Source organism: Lytechinus variegatus, chromosome 3, assembly GCF_018143015.1.
Source record: "Lytechinus variegatus isolate NC3 chromosome 3, Lvar_3.0, whole genome shotgun sequence".
Classification (NCBI taxonomy): Eukaryota; Metazoa; Echinodermata; class Echinoidea; order Temnopleuroida; family Toxopneustidae; genus Lytechinus; species Lytechinus variegatus.
Genome location: NC_054742.1, coordinates 12,611,423 through 12,627,237, shown reverse-complemented (window position 1 = coordinate 12,627,237; position 15,815 = coordinate 12,611,423). Strand labels below are relative to the sequence as shown.

Sequence of the window (15,815 nt, the reverse complement as noted above, 5' to 3'; positions counted from 1 at the left end):
TGACATATTGGTGTTCTACTCGTTGTTGGGGATCTATTCTATCCTAACTAACTGCTTCTTTCCTGATATAAGCTTTACAGGAGGAATCAACATTATGCATCACGGCGTTTAATGCGTGTTTTGTTTTTAAGCATAATTCTCTGCAAATGATTACGTATATAATATTAAACAGTAAATGGAATTATGATGCGATAGATAATTTCCGAGGATTGTTTTTTATTCAAATTGAAAGTCAACGAGAGTTATTTCTTTCAGTCATCATTATGAGGTATGATTGTGCCCAAGTTATTAAAGGATATATCCCACTATCAATTCTCGCGTATATACAGTGAGAACAGTTTAGACTTCTCCTAAAATTCATCTATAGAGTACTGATAATGGTTCTTTTTTTCAATAGAACATTTACATAAAGTATCATTCTAATAATATTTGACTACAAATTTCACAGACATATTGGAAAAGATGTAAATTTTGTAACTTTTTGATAGTTTTCCCATCAGAGCCATTCCGTCAAGACCTGCAGAAGAGAAATGAAATGAGATATTACACTATTTATTTTATATTGAGAGTTTTGCACATCAGCATTGTAACACCAAGACCACGAAGACCAACAGAAACATCTACGTGACACGATGTTTTATTGATAATTTGAAAGCAATTAACACACCTCTTATTTGTTTGATTAATCTAACGTCACAGTCACAGAGATGATCGCTTGTATTTCTGTGAAAACCCCCGGATGAGGTATAAATAGACAACATAGCTTTCCAGTCAGAAATGTCAACATAAATGGCACATTCCCCATCAGATTCATGTTTATAAGAATGAAATATACGTATGGGGATCATGGAAATCATTTATATTAAAAAAAATGAAAACAGATAACCCTATGACAATATTCAGATTGGCAATCAACAACTACACCGCACGATATGATCAATATGGGCACACGATTTCTTGAATGAAGCGTCTGCTTGCAGTCCTCCCATTACTATATCAAGACAATTATTGTCTATTATTACACATGAATATAAGTTCAATGACGTGGAATCTACACCCTTCGGCTCTAATAAAGACTTTAGAAATGTTCGCCTGCGTTAGGGAGAGGCAGTCTGCATTCGAATTAGATCAACCGCAATAAAGTAATTGAATTCTTAAGTAATGCATTTTTCCAAATTTGCAATCGATTTAGCTATTTTCTCTCATGTTGAAAACCTATTGGCTGTTCCTTTATGATTTTGCCAAACTTGCTATGAACATGCAATGAATTTAATCTTTTCATATATACCATAATTGTTATCATATAGAATGTAACTGAAAGATATCATATAGAATGTAACTGAAAGATATACCTGAAATGACGCGTAGACAGTCATTCACATGGCATTGAATGATAAAGACACATGTGTGATTTTTCAAAATGTTGACGGCATTTACAATAATGCCTTTATGCCAAATAAAAACTTTTGTTCGATAGCATCTCCATTATTTTGATGTATGATAAAAGAACAAGGCAAGGGAAAGTATTCATCAAAGTACAATGACCGGGAATTGAATCTGGACTTTCATAGTCAGGGGCCTAGCTAGGCACTAAGCCGACCACTGCACCTCCACAATGATGCATTATAAACATGATAATACGTTTGGTTTTAGCCTTGTTTGTACGTGATGAAACATTCTCCACAGAATACACAGGATAAGTTACATCGACTTTGATTTTCATAAAATAAATTATTTTAATAGCGAATTATTAAGATACGAAATACAAAGGTTGGGTTATCCCCCCCCCCTTAGCCTACGTCCTTTGAAAAGGGAGAGACTGAAAGATTTTAGAATAGATGACAGGGTCGTTTTATACTATCCCCTTTATTCAATGGAGAGAAAGAAAATGAGATCAATTTTAGGTCGTCTTCCCTCGTCTGCCCCTCATTTTGACCAAAACTTCTTCTTTTCTTTACAATCTCTATAGCTTATAATATGCTTGATCGAGGTGTATGTGGGATGTGTGGGGTTGACGCACTGGTTTTTACTTTCGTACTCACCCCCTTCTCTCTCCATTATCCCCACCCCAGATACTCTGCTACACACAACATCGAAGGTCAATTTCTGAACGGGTGTTATCAATTTCGAAAGGAAGATGAAAGTTGAAAGGAAAATGCACCTTGTGGGGACACGTAGATATGCATCCAATATTGAATATGGATGAGATGGGTGTATATATTGCGGTTGACGTGAGATCAGTTTTGATTCAAAATGTTCAGCAAAAACTCACTTACTGCGACATCAAACGATGATTTTGCAATATCTATATATATAATTCGTCTTGAGCGGAATTACAGGATCCTTTGACAAACGAAAATTGGTTGAAAATATTTTGTAAAGATTCATTTAAGCAGTTATGGCATTTTGAATATTATAACTTGCAGATTTAATGTTTAAATTGATTATGTTCTATCATTTAAAATGAATTCATGTTAAAAGGGAAATAAATTGAACGAGCATTTCGACGTCTAAAACCTGCACGAATTAACATAAGACGTTCAGATCTTCCAAATGACGTATGAAAAATCGCATTTTGAGAAGATCATTGCAAAGAATGACCTTGGCCACTACGTGCTTTTTCTTACAATTTGTAATCGGGTTTGATCAAATTAATAGGTATGTCAAAAGGTTTCAGACCCTGCCATGTGATCAATTTGGCCTCACTTGTTAAATTGATGAATTTAGAGCCAGCATAAGCCCTAAAAATTAAGTTAACGGATTGTTAACCACACTTGGCGCCAATATTAACAACTGAAACGCCACTAAATAAAAAGGAATTTAACATAGTTGAATCGTACTTCGAATTTATACGATGAAAAAAAGGTGTAAATGAAACAGGTGTATATGGTGTGTTGAACGGAGACAGGACTAATTTGAATAATGAAGTAAATTCAGCTCATATTTGTTTTCCTTTTATTTACCAAAATTCATTTATCATAACGGTATATTTGGATACATTCCCGTATAATCGATTCCTATGAAGTTTTAATGATAAATGCCCGATTCCAATTCAATGCTATTTTGTACTGTATCATAATAATAGTAATTCTATATGTTACGTGTACATATTGAAATTTCTTTGTTTACCCATTTTCTGACAAGACTGTATGATATTTTGTATGTCTACTTGGAATTGAATCAACGTTGAATGATACCGAATTTTAACCAATATGAATGACGCGTGTAATTATGTTAAGTTGAAAACAGTGGTATTTCAAAACATGTAATTTGTATTGCTTTAGAATCAGTAAATAATTGTACACGTATAACACTCGTATATATAGGGCCTAGTGACTTGCACTGAACATGAACAAAATCGGTTGTGAGTTTTCAAGTTTCATGATGATATGCATTTATGCACTGAAACATAACAGGATGTAACGCCCTATTCAAAGGAATCCCTATTAAAAACAGTTTTCATGACCATTTAAAATATTAACTCTGACCTGCATTACTTGTTCCCTGCCTTCCTCAGATAGAGCATAATATAGGGGATCAATCACACATTTCTTTGACAGAACCTGAAGAAGGATTGAAAAATGAGATTAAGAAAAAACGAAGTCATTATATCATGATTAATAATTTGAAATTTTCGCTTTTAATTAAGCATTAAAACATACATATCATGAACAAATTCTGGTGTTTTGAAACTTATAATATGCAATATTTATATCAATATTGATATAGTAATCATTGTATGTCTGTATACTTATAGAACATGAACCTACATAATTTGTTTAATGTAATAGTCAACTATACCAAAGTGATCTTTGATTTTAATTAAGATTTAAAAAAATGTTTTTGTCCCCATCTACAATTCAGCACTACTCAAGAACAACTACATCCCTTTTGTAAAAAAAAGACATCATCAAAATTATCATAATTAGATACAGTCCAACTGGAAGCTGGGGTTATAATTATTATGATCTAATTATATGACTCCTCTGATATGACCAGTTTGTTGCAACGTGACTGTTACAAAGATAGGCTTCCCCAGCAAGCTACATATCCGATTTTTGACTGATCATAATTCCAGTTTATTGATAGGAGAAACGCTGTGTACAGTCACAGAGACAGGCCAGGCCCAGAGCAATCGGTTGTTGTATTGTCGGCTCTAACAGTTCTGACCGATCAATTCTTCTGCGCAACTTGATTTCGACACTCTTCTTGCTCAACATAGCGTGATTTTTTTTAATTGCATATAAGAGCAATAAAATCACTTTCAGTATCTTTCAATAAAGAATAAACTTATCCTGAAGTATGTTTCTTTATAATGATTCAAACTATGGGTGGCAATCCAAGGGGGACGGAGAGTGTCCTCACCCCCCCCCCCCGAACTTCGAAAAGCCTGGAGGGTCGTCTCGCCCAGGGGTGGATCCAGAATTTTCCAAGGGGGAGGTATTTTTTTACAGACAAATATACCAAGCCCTCCCCCGAAAAAAAGGTCTTCACTCCCAATTAATGGTGATTTATGTCAGAAAAAATTAACTACCCCCCCCCCCCAAAAAAAAAAAACAGGGCTTGCGCTACAAAATGGAGGTAATTTTATTGCAGGAAAATTTTGACAAGTATAAAGAAAGTCTTCACTTGCATGCGCATTTCCCCTAAAAAATATTGGTCATGTTTTTCAAAAGGAGGGTGTGGTACGGGCCGGATGTTCCTCCACTTGAATACGCCGCTGGTCTGCCTCCCCCGATCAAAAATCAAATAGTTCTTGAGTCTCTTTTTATGATAGCATAAACTCCTCTTACATAAATGAAACTACCAAAACGGAGTGGCAATTTAAGCTTACAAAAGTAAATAAAACAATTTACAATGTTGACGACTGTAGAGAAGCTATTCATGTGACATCCATATAACGTCCTGTGCCATTCGTATATGATTACCCACCTGCTTTCATAACAGTATACTCATAATGATCTATATTTCCACCCATGACTGATTAGAAATATTCTTGACATTTTTATATCAATGAGTAAAGACAAATTAAAACAAATAAAGAATTCTAATAAACGATAAGATCAACATGAATTGGTTAACCTGACTATGATTTCTAGAAACTTCTTGCTAAAAAGTCTGTCTGCATGGTTCTTTGATATCTTAAAATATGTTTACTCTAATAGAAAATAGCAGTGAGAACAATGCACAACGATTACATTCTCTCATACATTTAACTCTCCTCAGAATTATTCCACTCAGCAATTGACATTAAAATTGACAAGCTGAGTGCTCAAAATCTCACTCTAATCTCTCCAATCTTATTATCCGATTGAAATTTTACACCAAGTAGTATGATTCATGTGAGAATGAATCGCTACCACAAGACCAATTACATTTTATGTATCAATCCGTTTTCCATATCTTTACAAGTTGCTCACAGTGGTTAAATTTGATATGCAGTAAAAGTTAATTTATGAGAATGAGAGATTGGTGACCAAACCCAGAATAATGATAGAGTTATTCCCGAAGAGAAAATTCGGGAATGATGCAAGTGATGAAATAATTTATTAAAGATTTTGATGTAGAAACATTGTTATTAGCTATATTTGATATTTGTATTTATTTTCCTTACATTCGTGTCATAAAAAGGTGATAAAGAAACATAATATCGTGTGTCTTATGCACTGCAATATGAAAGCAAAAAATGGAGTCAAAGATTACCCTTTTTTAAAGTTTAGAAGACTAAAATGTCCACAATGTATTTTTCAATTATCTTCTTTGTGCTTCCTTAATTTGAAGCCTCTTCAGATATATCATGTTCAAGAAAATAATCAGGTCACTCAGAAAACATGATAAAATAAGTCATGATATATTACAGTTTCTTCCTTGTTCATTTACGAAGTATTATACGTTAAAATTGAAGAAATCTTCCATAATTTCCATAGTTCAGTTCAATATGCATGGAATATGATTTGCGCTTCCAAATGCATATTTTTTGTAATCATATTAAGCACACTGTTTACAATACTTTCAAGGAGTATTTATAGATACAGCAATTTTCTCGCCATTTCTCAACGATCAGGTCATATATATGCGTATGATTTTTTTGCCTGCAGAAAAGAATTTCAAATGGGAAAAGTTTGCACAATATCTCTCATGAGAGAAGTAATTTCAACATTTGTATTTTCACAAGAAGGAAACTGCGAGATCTGAATTACATTGCATCACTATTTGCTCGCTAATTTATATATTTTTTCTAACTGAGAAACGGGCAAGATATTAAGGGATTTTTACGAAGTGTTTAAAATGGCAAGGGTAATAGTAAACAAGTTTGTATGTAGGGGAAGGCGGGGTTAGTTGAGCATGGGGGCAAGTTGAGCCACCATCCCAGGCTAATAATGAATGAGTCAGACATTGTGGTGGTGTCATGTATTGATGACCCATTGCATAACCCCTAACCCCACCACATTGTTTTCAACTTTGAAAGAAAAAGTACATTTTTAGAGGGAAAAATAAAATTTTCATTCAAAAAAGTAAAAAGGGTGTGAAATAGATAAGTGCGTTTAACACACACACACAAACACACATTTCTTTAAATGTAATAAAGACATAAGAACAATATTGTTAGTCCAGGTATGCATCTTCATTCTTGTCATAGTCTTTTACATGATGGATGCATACAAAATGTGGGGATGCGAAATTATCTCAATAAGTTCAGACTGGGGTAAGTTGAGCCAGCCAACATGGGGCAAGTCGAGCCATGGTAATTCTTATGGTAAAGTAAATAAAAAATAAAAAGCCATCGATATGCAGGCAGAAAGGAGCAAATTTCATAATGAATAAGCAAGTGAAAAGACTTTAAATTAAAAAACATGACATGCACAAAGCAAAATGCGCCACAACTTACACCACCTTTCCCTACATGATAATTATGATACTTATGGAAATCTTCTTAAGAAATTTCAAACTTTTATTTGAAATTGTAAATTGTAATTTTGATATTTTCAGGTTACAGATTTGCATAAAGAACCCCCCCCAAAAAAAAAAAAAAACACGTAAATTAGAAAAGGGAATTGAAATCTAAAATAGAAAGAAAACGTAGTCATGTATTTGAATATAAGTAACTATAAACACATATTTTCCACAATACGTAGTATTTTCATGTTTAGTTCAACTTAATTTGTTTCAAATTTACATGATTGACACGAAGGCAGTAATCTTTTGATAGATAGGACTACTTCTTATCATTATATAAGTGAAAAATTGTCATACAGTAAAAACAGAGAGAAAGAGATATACGAAATAGTAACATTACAGACGATAAATGGAAAGAATGGCTAAAGAAAAGAGGGTAAAATGAGTTGAAAATAAAATATTGTCTTACAGATGGGTTATTCTCATTGTTGATATCCTGTACTTCTTCAGATTCGAATCCTCTCTTACCTGCCAAAAAAGTTGAAATAAAATAAACAATATGCAAACATCACATATATTTCATAATTATAGGCTTTGGTCAATGTCGTTTGTCTCTCATCTCAATAAATCATACCCTCATTTCTGAGTGGTCAATCATCTTCTTCTCCCACAGTCTATCAATATCGAAATGTGCTCCCTCTATAATAAACAATTATCACAATCTACATGATTGTTCTTTGTATTGAGTTAAGTTTATATGAACTAAGCTTTTGATGATAAAATAACGATTTGATGCACAAATGCTTATTAGTCTGAATAATATTTACGCATCTTTAGTGACCAGTAAGAACCGAGGGAAAGGGGGGGGGGGGGTGGAGACGGGGGTGGAGGATGGAGGGGTTTAATGTTTATGTCATGGGGGAGGTAATGAGACAATATACGTGCACCACTATCCGAGTAGTTAAGAATATGGATCATGACAATATTACAGGTACAGAATTATTACGGTTATCATGGGTGTTCTTGTTATGGTCATTTTAATAATTGTCATACAGTACATGATTATATTACTTAAATCATTATTCTGAATCAATTACTTTGATAAACTTTACTCAACTAGGTATTTTACTTACTGTTATGATATTGAATTACACATTGTGGTCAAGGTCTATACTTATACATCCACAGATAACACATATACTACTATAGTATAATGTTAACCAAATCAGATGCCATCGTAGTATTGCTCATATTAAAATAGAAAGATTTTGACAAGGTTATTGAAAGGATGTCCATTATCCTTTTTTGTCTTCGTATTTGATTTCCGCTTTGCATGGATTATTGAAACATCTGCCTACCCATGATAGGTCGTAGTGATATTCTAAGCACCCATGATAGTGATTCAGAATAAGTTTAGAGAACGTATTTACTTTTATTTGGTTGTGGGGAAATAGTGATACTCTTACAAAACGTGAGGGCAATAATAAATATTGTTGATGGCAAGATTTTCGTAGCTCGCAAGCCCTCATGTCTTATACTTGTTTTGTAATCTCCATGCCATCTTTAACCAAAAGATAAAATTAGGAAATGTATACGTTAATATAAATAAAATAAATATAATAAACATAAATAAAAACGGTTTCCCCCAAAAAGGTGTAGGAAACGACCCTAAAACACGTTAAAAGAACATCTTATAGTTTGCAACCGTAGCTTTGCCGAATTCGTTGGTATATTTTCGTGATTGTAAAAAAGAAGCGATTTCTCAGTACCGAAAAAATTATGAACTTGATGATGACGGATGCTATGGAAAGATTTCAGAGGGCGCTTCTGGTCGCTTTGCCCATTGTAACCCGACATAGCAGCACAGCGACTCGGACGCGCCTTCAGATCTCTTTCACGTCGAATCGAACGCTGAATGGACACAAAGCCTCCTTCTGTCCCCAACTTTTTTCATGTAGTTGTCATGCTTATTTTTTGCGTCTGCTTTTTTCCATAAAATTAATTCATCCCTCAACAAACTACTTTGAATAATGTTATTCAAAGGACAAGTTCACCCCAATAAAAATTTGATTTGAATAAGAAGAGCAAAATCAAACAAGTCTAACACTGAAAATTTCATAAAAATCAGATGTAAGCTAAAAAAGTTATGACATTTAAAGATTTGCTTAATTTAAAAAAATACATCCTGTTCGGTATGCAAATGAGGAAACTGATGACGTCATCCACTCACTATTTCTTTTGTATTCTATTAAATGAAACATGAATTATTATATTTTCCCCATCGTCAAGTAAAACAAGTGAATTGATTTCTCCTTGAACACATGGAATTATCATTAATACCATATGGTTCAGTCAAGTTGGTCCTGATAGTCAAATCTGTAAAAAATGAAATACTGTACAATTCAAACATTAAAAAAAAGAACTAATAATAATAATAGCTGGATTTATTCGTATTTTGCCTGAGGATACAAAGCGCTTGCTATATTACCCCGGCTTTAGCCCGAGCTACCATCACCGGCGCTCAGTGCATGCTAGGACTTAATCCTACCGGGTACCCATTCACCTCACCTGGGTTGAGTGCATCACAATGTGGATAAATTTCTTGCTAAAGGAAAACACGCCATGGCTAGGATTCGAGCCCGCGACCCTCTGTTTGAAAGGCGAGAGTTAGATCCACTAGACCACGACGCACCCACATAAGAAATAAAGAGAGAGGGCATAGTCGACTGTCTCATTTGCATGCTCCTGCGTTGTCCATATCACTGTTTTGTGAAAAATAAGCGAAACTTTAAAATGTCATAACTTTTTTTTTATTTTACAACCGATTTTGATGAATGTTTCAGCGTCATGCTAGTTTGATTTTTCTCTATTTAACCAAATCAACATTTTTCTGGGGGTGAACTTGACCTTTAAGGAGATTTTCATGTTGTAGTTATTCTCTGTTCATTCTTCCCCATTCCTATCAAATATCTCTTGTTTTTCTTTCTTTACTTTTTTGATGATTTATTTATTGACTTAAAGAAAAATCTTCTGTGAAATATCCTCTTATTCAATTATAATAATGATAATAAAAACAATAATAATAATGACAATAATAATAATAACATGAATAATAATGATTATGATGAAAATAAAGTATCGCTTAATATTTATTTCATGAGAAGTCTCAAAGCACTCTATATACAAAACATATTTTCCTATTTTTTCTCGTCTTCTTCTTGCATTTCCCTCCTCCTCCATTTTATCTCTTTCGTCTACTTTTTCTTTTCCTTCTCCTATTTTTTCTTATGTTTGTACCTCCTCCTACTTCTCATCCCATGTTTGATCATCTCGTGATAGTGTTACTCCTCTTTCTCCCTTGAGTTTTACTTTATGAATCTTCACCCAAATGTTATTGTCTCTTCTTATATTTTAATTATATTACGATTTGAGGTGGTTCACTGACCAGTTGCCCATCTCATTTTATCTCAAATAATATCCATCGGGCAAAATATAAGACAGTATGCGTTATTTTTAAAAGCTACACGAAATTTTCTTTTTTCAAAATGTTTTCTTTGAAAAAAGTCATTATATCTTAAATTTGTTTCTAATCACCATTATAGTTTACTGGCAGCTGATCCCCTTGTAATACTTAAGTAGGGTTTCATTTTTCTTAGAATATTCTTACAAAAGAGTCTGTGTTAGTCTCTACAAATTAGCTTTATAATCATTATTATTATTCATTGGTATATATAAACATAAAAATTGATTAGCAGCACATGCTGGAAGGGTCAATTTACAAACAAAATCATGAAAATCATGAAGCACAATAACAGAGCAAATGAAGGAAAACGTATATGTCAGTATTCTATACCAAAGTTACTTACTATTATCTTACTTCATGCAATCGCAGACGATGACTCACAGAGTAAAATATATATTTATAAGCTACAATTTAAACACTCTCTTTTTCATTAGACATAGATGTTTTTTATGTAGAGCTTGAAGCCAAAATCTCATCTCTTATTTAAATCTAAAATTTTTATCTTATACTTTCATAAATCGTACATCTATATCCCATTACTTATTCTTAATTATAAATCAACGCATGCGATTGGTTATTATCTAGATAAGGGATAATGGGATTAACATTTAATTCATCAGCATGAATCTTTGAAGAGAAAACTTAATATTTGAGTAAAAAAACAAAATAATGATTAATTATTATCTTTTTCCTCGTTTTCTTTCAAAAAACCCAAACAGATATGTGCTTACTATCTGTATATCTTATTCCCCGGTTTGACGCTTATACGACTATAAAAACGGAAACATGTTGTTTATGTATGTGAAGAAAGCTATTCTTATTTTTTTTAGAATGGGAGGATGACTCTCTCCATTCAGATTTTGGCACAATCATTTCATTTACACATTTACATTTCATTTCATATTCGTGATTTATTTTGATGACGATCTATGACCAGTGGTCTTTTTCCCAAGCCAGCTGCATGCAGTGTTGGATCGAAGTAAATTCATAGCGAGCAAAAATGAAATACTCTCAAGGCGTAGATAGTAAATGACTTAGAGGTAACAGTATCATAATGGCAATGAAATCGAAACGGGTGAACAATAAAGCTAATGTAATTTGGCAAGCAAGGCAAAACCATCCTACTTACCTAAAGGCCGAGTACAGATATTTTTGCAAGTATCCATGTGCGAGATGAGATATTCCTTGTTTACTGAACACTGTCTACAGTCTGTAAAGGGGAGGGGGAGTAAATTGAGAAATATTCCTTCTAATTAAATCAAATATTTGTTTTTAGAAAAAAGATAGAGACTCAGGGTGAGTGTAAAATCGTAAAAAGTATAAATAAAATATGGTCTTGATGCAAACTTCAATTTATAATAATAATAATAATAGCCAATTTTTTATAAAGCGCTTTTCCCAGAATGGCCCAAAGCGCGTAACAGCATATTATTACCCCGGTCATTGAATTCATTTCAATCAAGCTGATTGTGAATATACGAACACATGTGGAACAAATCTTTATCTCGAAGTATTTAATAGTAGGATTCATTTACATAACATCATAAACAACAATCTTCTTTAATATGGTTCATATTTTCTTTCTTTAGTTTTTATTGATTAATATAAGAATGAGAGGATGACTCTCTCCATTCATATTTTGGCACAATTATTTCATTTACACCGTTCCAATTCATTTCATATTCGCGATTTTTTTTTATGTCAATCAATGACCAAAGTAAAATCAACAATTATACATCTATGTAACAGGCATATGAAACATTGATGTAACATTTCCATCTCTAACTCAAGGTGAAATCGGGGGGGGGGGGGGCTCAATGCAATGCTAATTCAGAACTTTATATACCAATGCATAACATTCCTTCATTATGTTATATTTATTTTTTTTTCAGCCTAAATACCAATGATTCATGCATGAATCATTTCAATGCTTCATAATATAAAAAGGATGTTTAAGATTGTGTTATTTTTCAACCAGTTTTGTAATGTCTAGACAGTCATCTAAAATACACCTTGGAAGTACCTTTTTGCCTAAAAGCATGAAAACAGGAAATGAAAGTCAAAGTCAAAGTGAGCTGGTGTTATTACTTTCTGTGATATTGTAATGAATTGTATGAACATTCCACCAGAATATTCATTAAAAATCGATATAGGTATTGAGATGGGTATAGCAAGAATAATAAATGACAACAGCTTTAAGCAATGTTACCAATCATTGCGATGGAAAAAATGCATTCATGTAGTGCTTTCATCATGTATTTCAGCCTATGTATTTCTACTCTCTCTGTCTGTCTCTTTCTATATATATCTTTACATTTATCCACCCATTTACTAATCTATCTATTTTTTTATCTCTCTATCTATCTATCTATCTATCTATGAATCTACCTATCTATCTATCTATCTATCTATCTACCTATCTATCTATCTATCTTTATCTATCTATCTATCTATCCATCTATTTATCTTTTGATCTATCTGTAAATCGATCGATATATGTCTATCTATCTATCTATCCATCCATCCATCCATCCATCCATCCATCCATCCATCCATCCATCCATCCATCCATCCATCCATCCATCCATCTATCTATCTATCTATCTCTCTATCAATCTCTATGTCTATTTATCTATCTATCTATCTATCTATCTCTCTATCTATCAATCTCTCTATCTATTTATCTATCTGTCTATCTATCTATCTATCTATCTATCTTTATTTATCTATCTACCTATCTATCTATTACCTATCTGTCTATCTATCCATCTATTTATCTTTTGATCTATCTGTCAATCGATCGATATATGTCTATCTATCTATCTATCTATCCATCTATCTATCTATCTATCTATCTATCTATATATCTATCTATCTATCTATCTATCTATCGAGTTACCTTCCTAATAATATATTTATCTTTGCTTCTCCAATTAGCCCATTGCATTTGTCTTTTGTCTTACTTCACCCATTGCATTTGTGTTTTGTCTTACTTCATTAAGCATTCCTCTTAATTCTATATCCTGTTCTCTCTCACTGTATTTTGCTACTTCTGTTTTCTATTTCAAATGCACTTAGAAACTGTTGTATTAAGCGCTATATAAATGTTAATTATTATTATTATTTATCTCCTAAAATGTTTTCATTCCATCTCTTCTGAATCTCTTTTCACGTGCAATTGCTAAGCCGATGTTAAGAAAGGGAGAGAGGGAGAGAAAGAGAGAGAGAGAGAGAGAGAGAGAGAGGGAGGGAGGGGGAGAGGACCAGGGGTAGATAGGAGAGAGATGGGGAGGTGCATGACAAAGGAGCAAGGAAACAAAGAAACGTATGAACAATAAGAATAACATAAGACTTATGAATTTGCGCTTCAGAGTGAGAAAGTTTGATGTCAGCATTATAGCGATTTAGATTAACAGCATGATATCATGTAGTTTCTATCAGCATGATCATCACATCCCATGACGGTATATCTTCTCGTTTTACACTAACTCTATATCCACCATCACCACCAAACACTCAATAACCCGTCAAAAGGAATTATCCATACATGTATGTCATCTGTTACTTTATTTCCATTATTTGCGGGAACTCCCCCAATGATAACACATGCTAGGTTTCCGTGAATACAGTACTATAATAATGGGTTAAAGGAAAACGTGTATCAAGCTGAAATAGAACGAGATGAGAAAGGATTCGAAGTGTTCTCACAAAACACGGTTAATTATACTCTAATCAATGCTTAATGGGCATAGGACGGGTTTTCATTCCATTATAATTTCTGATTAGACGCTAAAAATGTCACCTATATATTATTTTACTCTTCAATCTCTTTTTAGATACAGTTTTAGGTGTCATACACGTATAGATTCTACTTTCACACTTCAGTTTCCCCTTTCTTATTAATACATTCGAAAACACTAATCATGTTTCTAATAATGGGGATGTTATGTAATACAATTATTAATTATGTTTATATGAAATAAATAGGTATATATATTTTCTTACTTTCATAACTCCTTTTGAAAATGAATGCAAACACATTGAAGCAAACATTTTCACTTTATAATTTTACACTTGACTTATAACACAAACACTTGACATAAACTAATACGGTAGATACAATGTAGATGAATTATTTACTTTATACTTACTTAAACCACTCTTTTTGTCTGCATTCCTGTATCTGATGATGTCCATTTGATTGAGGAGACCGCATGTCGAGTATTCAACAACAACCATAAGGCACGCAACCATAAGCCAAATCTGTACCCCACTCAAATGCCTGGATTCGGACATTCTCTGTGAAAAACGAATCTTAAACTCAAAGAAGATAAAACTTCTTTAATTAATGCTTGCCTAAACCTAATACTTTGACAAATCTAGATTGATGTTCGTACACGAAGGTTTGATGGGAAAAATACTACAAATCTTGTTGATACCAGTAAAGAAAGATGTGTTGAGATATTGACTGAATGCCCTATAGATAATGTCGGCAATTTTTACTCCACGCGTTAAAGAGCAGGTGATAGCTAAAAGCAATGCATTTGCTTCAGAGTTGAAGACTTTAGATTGTAACGAATACGGGATCCTTTCTCTAGATTCCAATTATAAGACGCTTTCCAATTTCAGATGTCGAACAACTTTTCTTGTATCTCAGATCTGGAAAGTGATCCTACCATTCGATAGGTGGGAATCCTAGCACTTTTATGTCAAAATATAAAGTATGCTGGGTATGATATTTATAAGGAAGTAGATTGGCGGTCTTCACAGGAAATTCGTGACATAAAAGGCGGGCAATATCGATGTTTATTATGGCACAACCAATAGTGCCAAAAGAAATATAAAAGATTCCCATGAATATCTATCGGTTGATTCCATGTCATTAACTAAAAGAGGCGGGACTTAAAGAGATCGTCATATTGTTTTGCCCATATGCCTATTAATAGATGTTACATGACGACATGTAGCGTCACAGGACTGGACAAAATATGTCCTCACCTTAAGGGCCCCATCAACAATGTGTTTACAGTTTTCCACTGATCTCAAACACACAGAAACTAAAAACATGTTCATGTTTTTAAAAAAAGTGAATATGAGTTCTTATTTTAAATCTCTAACAAAGTGCCATTTAACTTGATTATGTTATGTATGGTGACACGTAATTTGCTCCTGCGACAGTTGCTTCGGGCTTAAATTCGTCCAAGATGTAGGGTTAGGGTTGTATGTTTGGTTCAGGGTAGGGTATAGTGTTAAACCTAGAGTTGAAGTTAGCAGTGTTATGTATATCATCAAGAACAATATTTCCAAGTAATATCATGATAATGCTATTTGAAATTTATATAGCGCATAATAGTCAAAAGACTCTCTATGTACTTTACAAAATATATAAAATTAC

At 33.2% G+C, this 15,815-nt stretch overlaps 1 protein-coding gene across 1 annotated transcript; it reads right to left on the bottom strand.

Annotated features, from left to right (window-relative positions):
* Positions 1–228: 228 nt before the first annotated feature.
* Positions 229–15,234, bottom strand: LOC121412178. Its single transcript, XM_041605084.1, has 5 exons — positions 14,572–15,234; positions 11,550–11,630; positions 7,367–7,425; positions 3,489–3,563; positions 229–517 (listed from the first exon to the last, which is right to left on the bottom strand). Exons 1-5 carry the CDS (start codon positions 14,714–14,716, stop codon positions 497–499), a joined length of 381 nt encoding a protein of 126 aa, XP_041461018.1. The 5' UTR covers positions 14,717–15,234; the 3' UTR covers positions 229–496.
* Positions 15,235–15,815: the final 581 nt, after the last annotated feature.

Coding starts and splice junctions, on each gene's coding strand:
- LOC121412178 (XM_041605084.1), bottom strand. CDS start 14,716: ATGTCCGAATCCAGGCATTTGAGTGGGGTACAGATTTGGCTTATGGTT. Junction 11,631..14,571: donor AGACAAAAAGAGTGGTTTAA/GTAAGTATAAAG, acceptor TCCCCTTTACAG/ACTGTAGACAGTGTTCAGTA. Junction 518..3,488: donor GCAGGGAACAAGTAATGCAG/GTCAGAGTTAAT, acceptor TCTCTTCTGCAG/GTCTTGACGGAATGGCTCTG.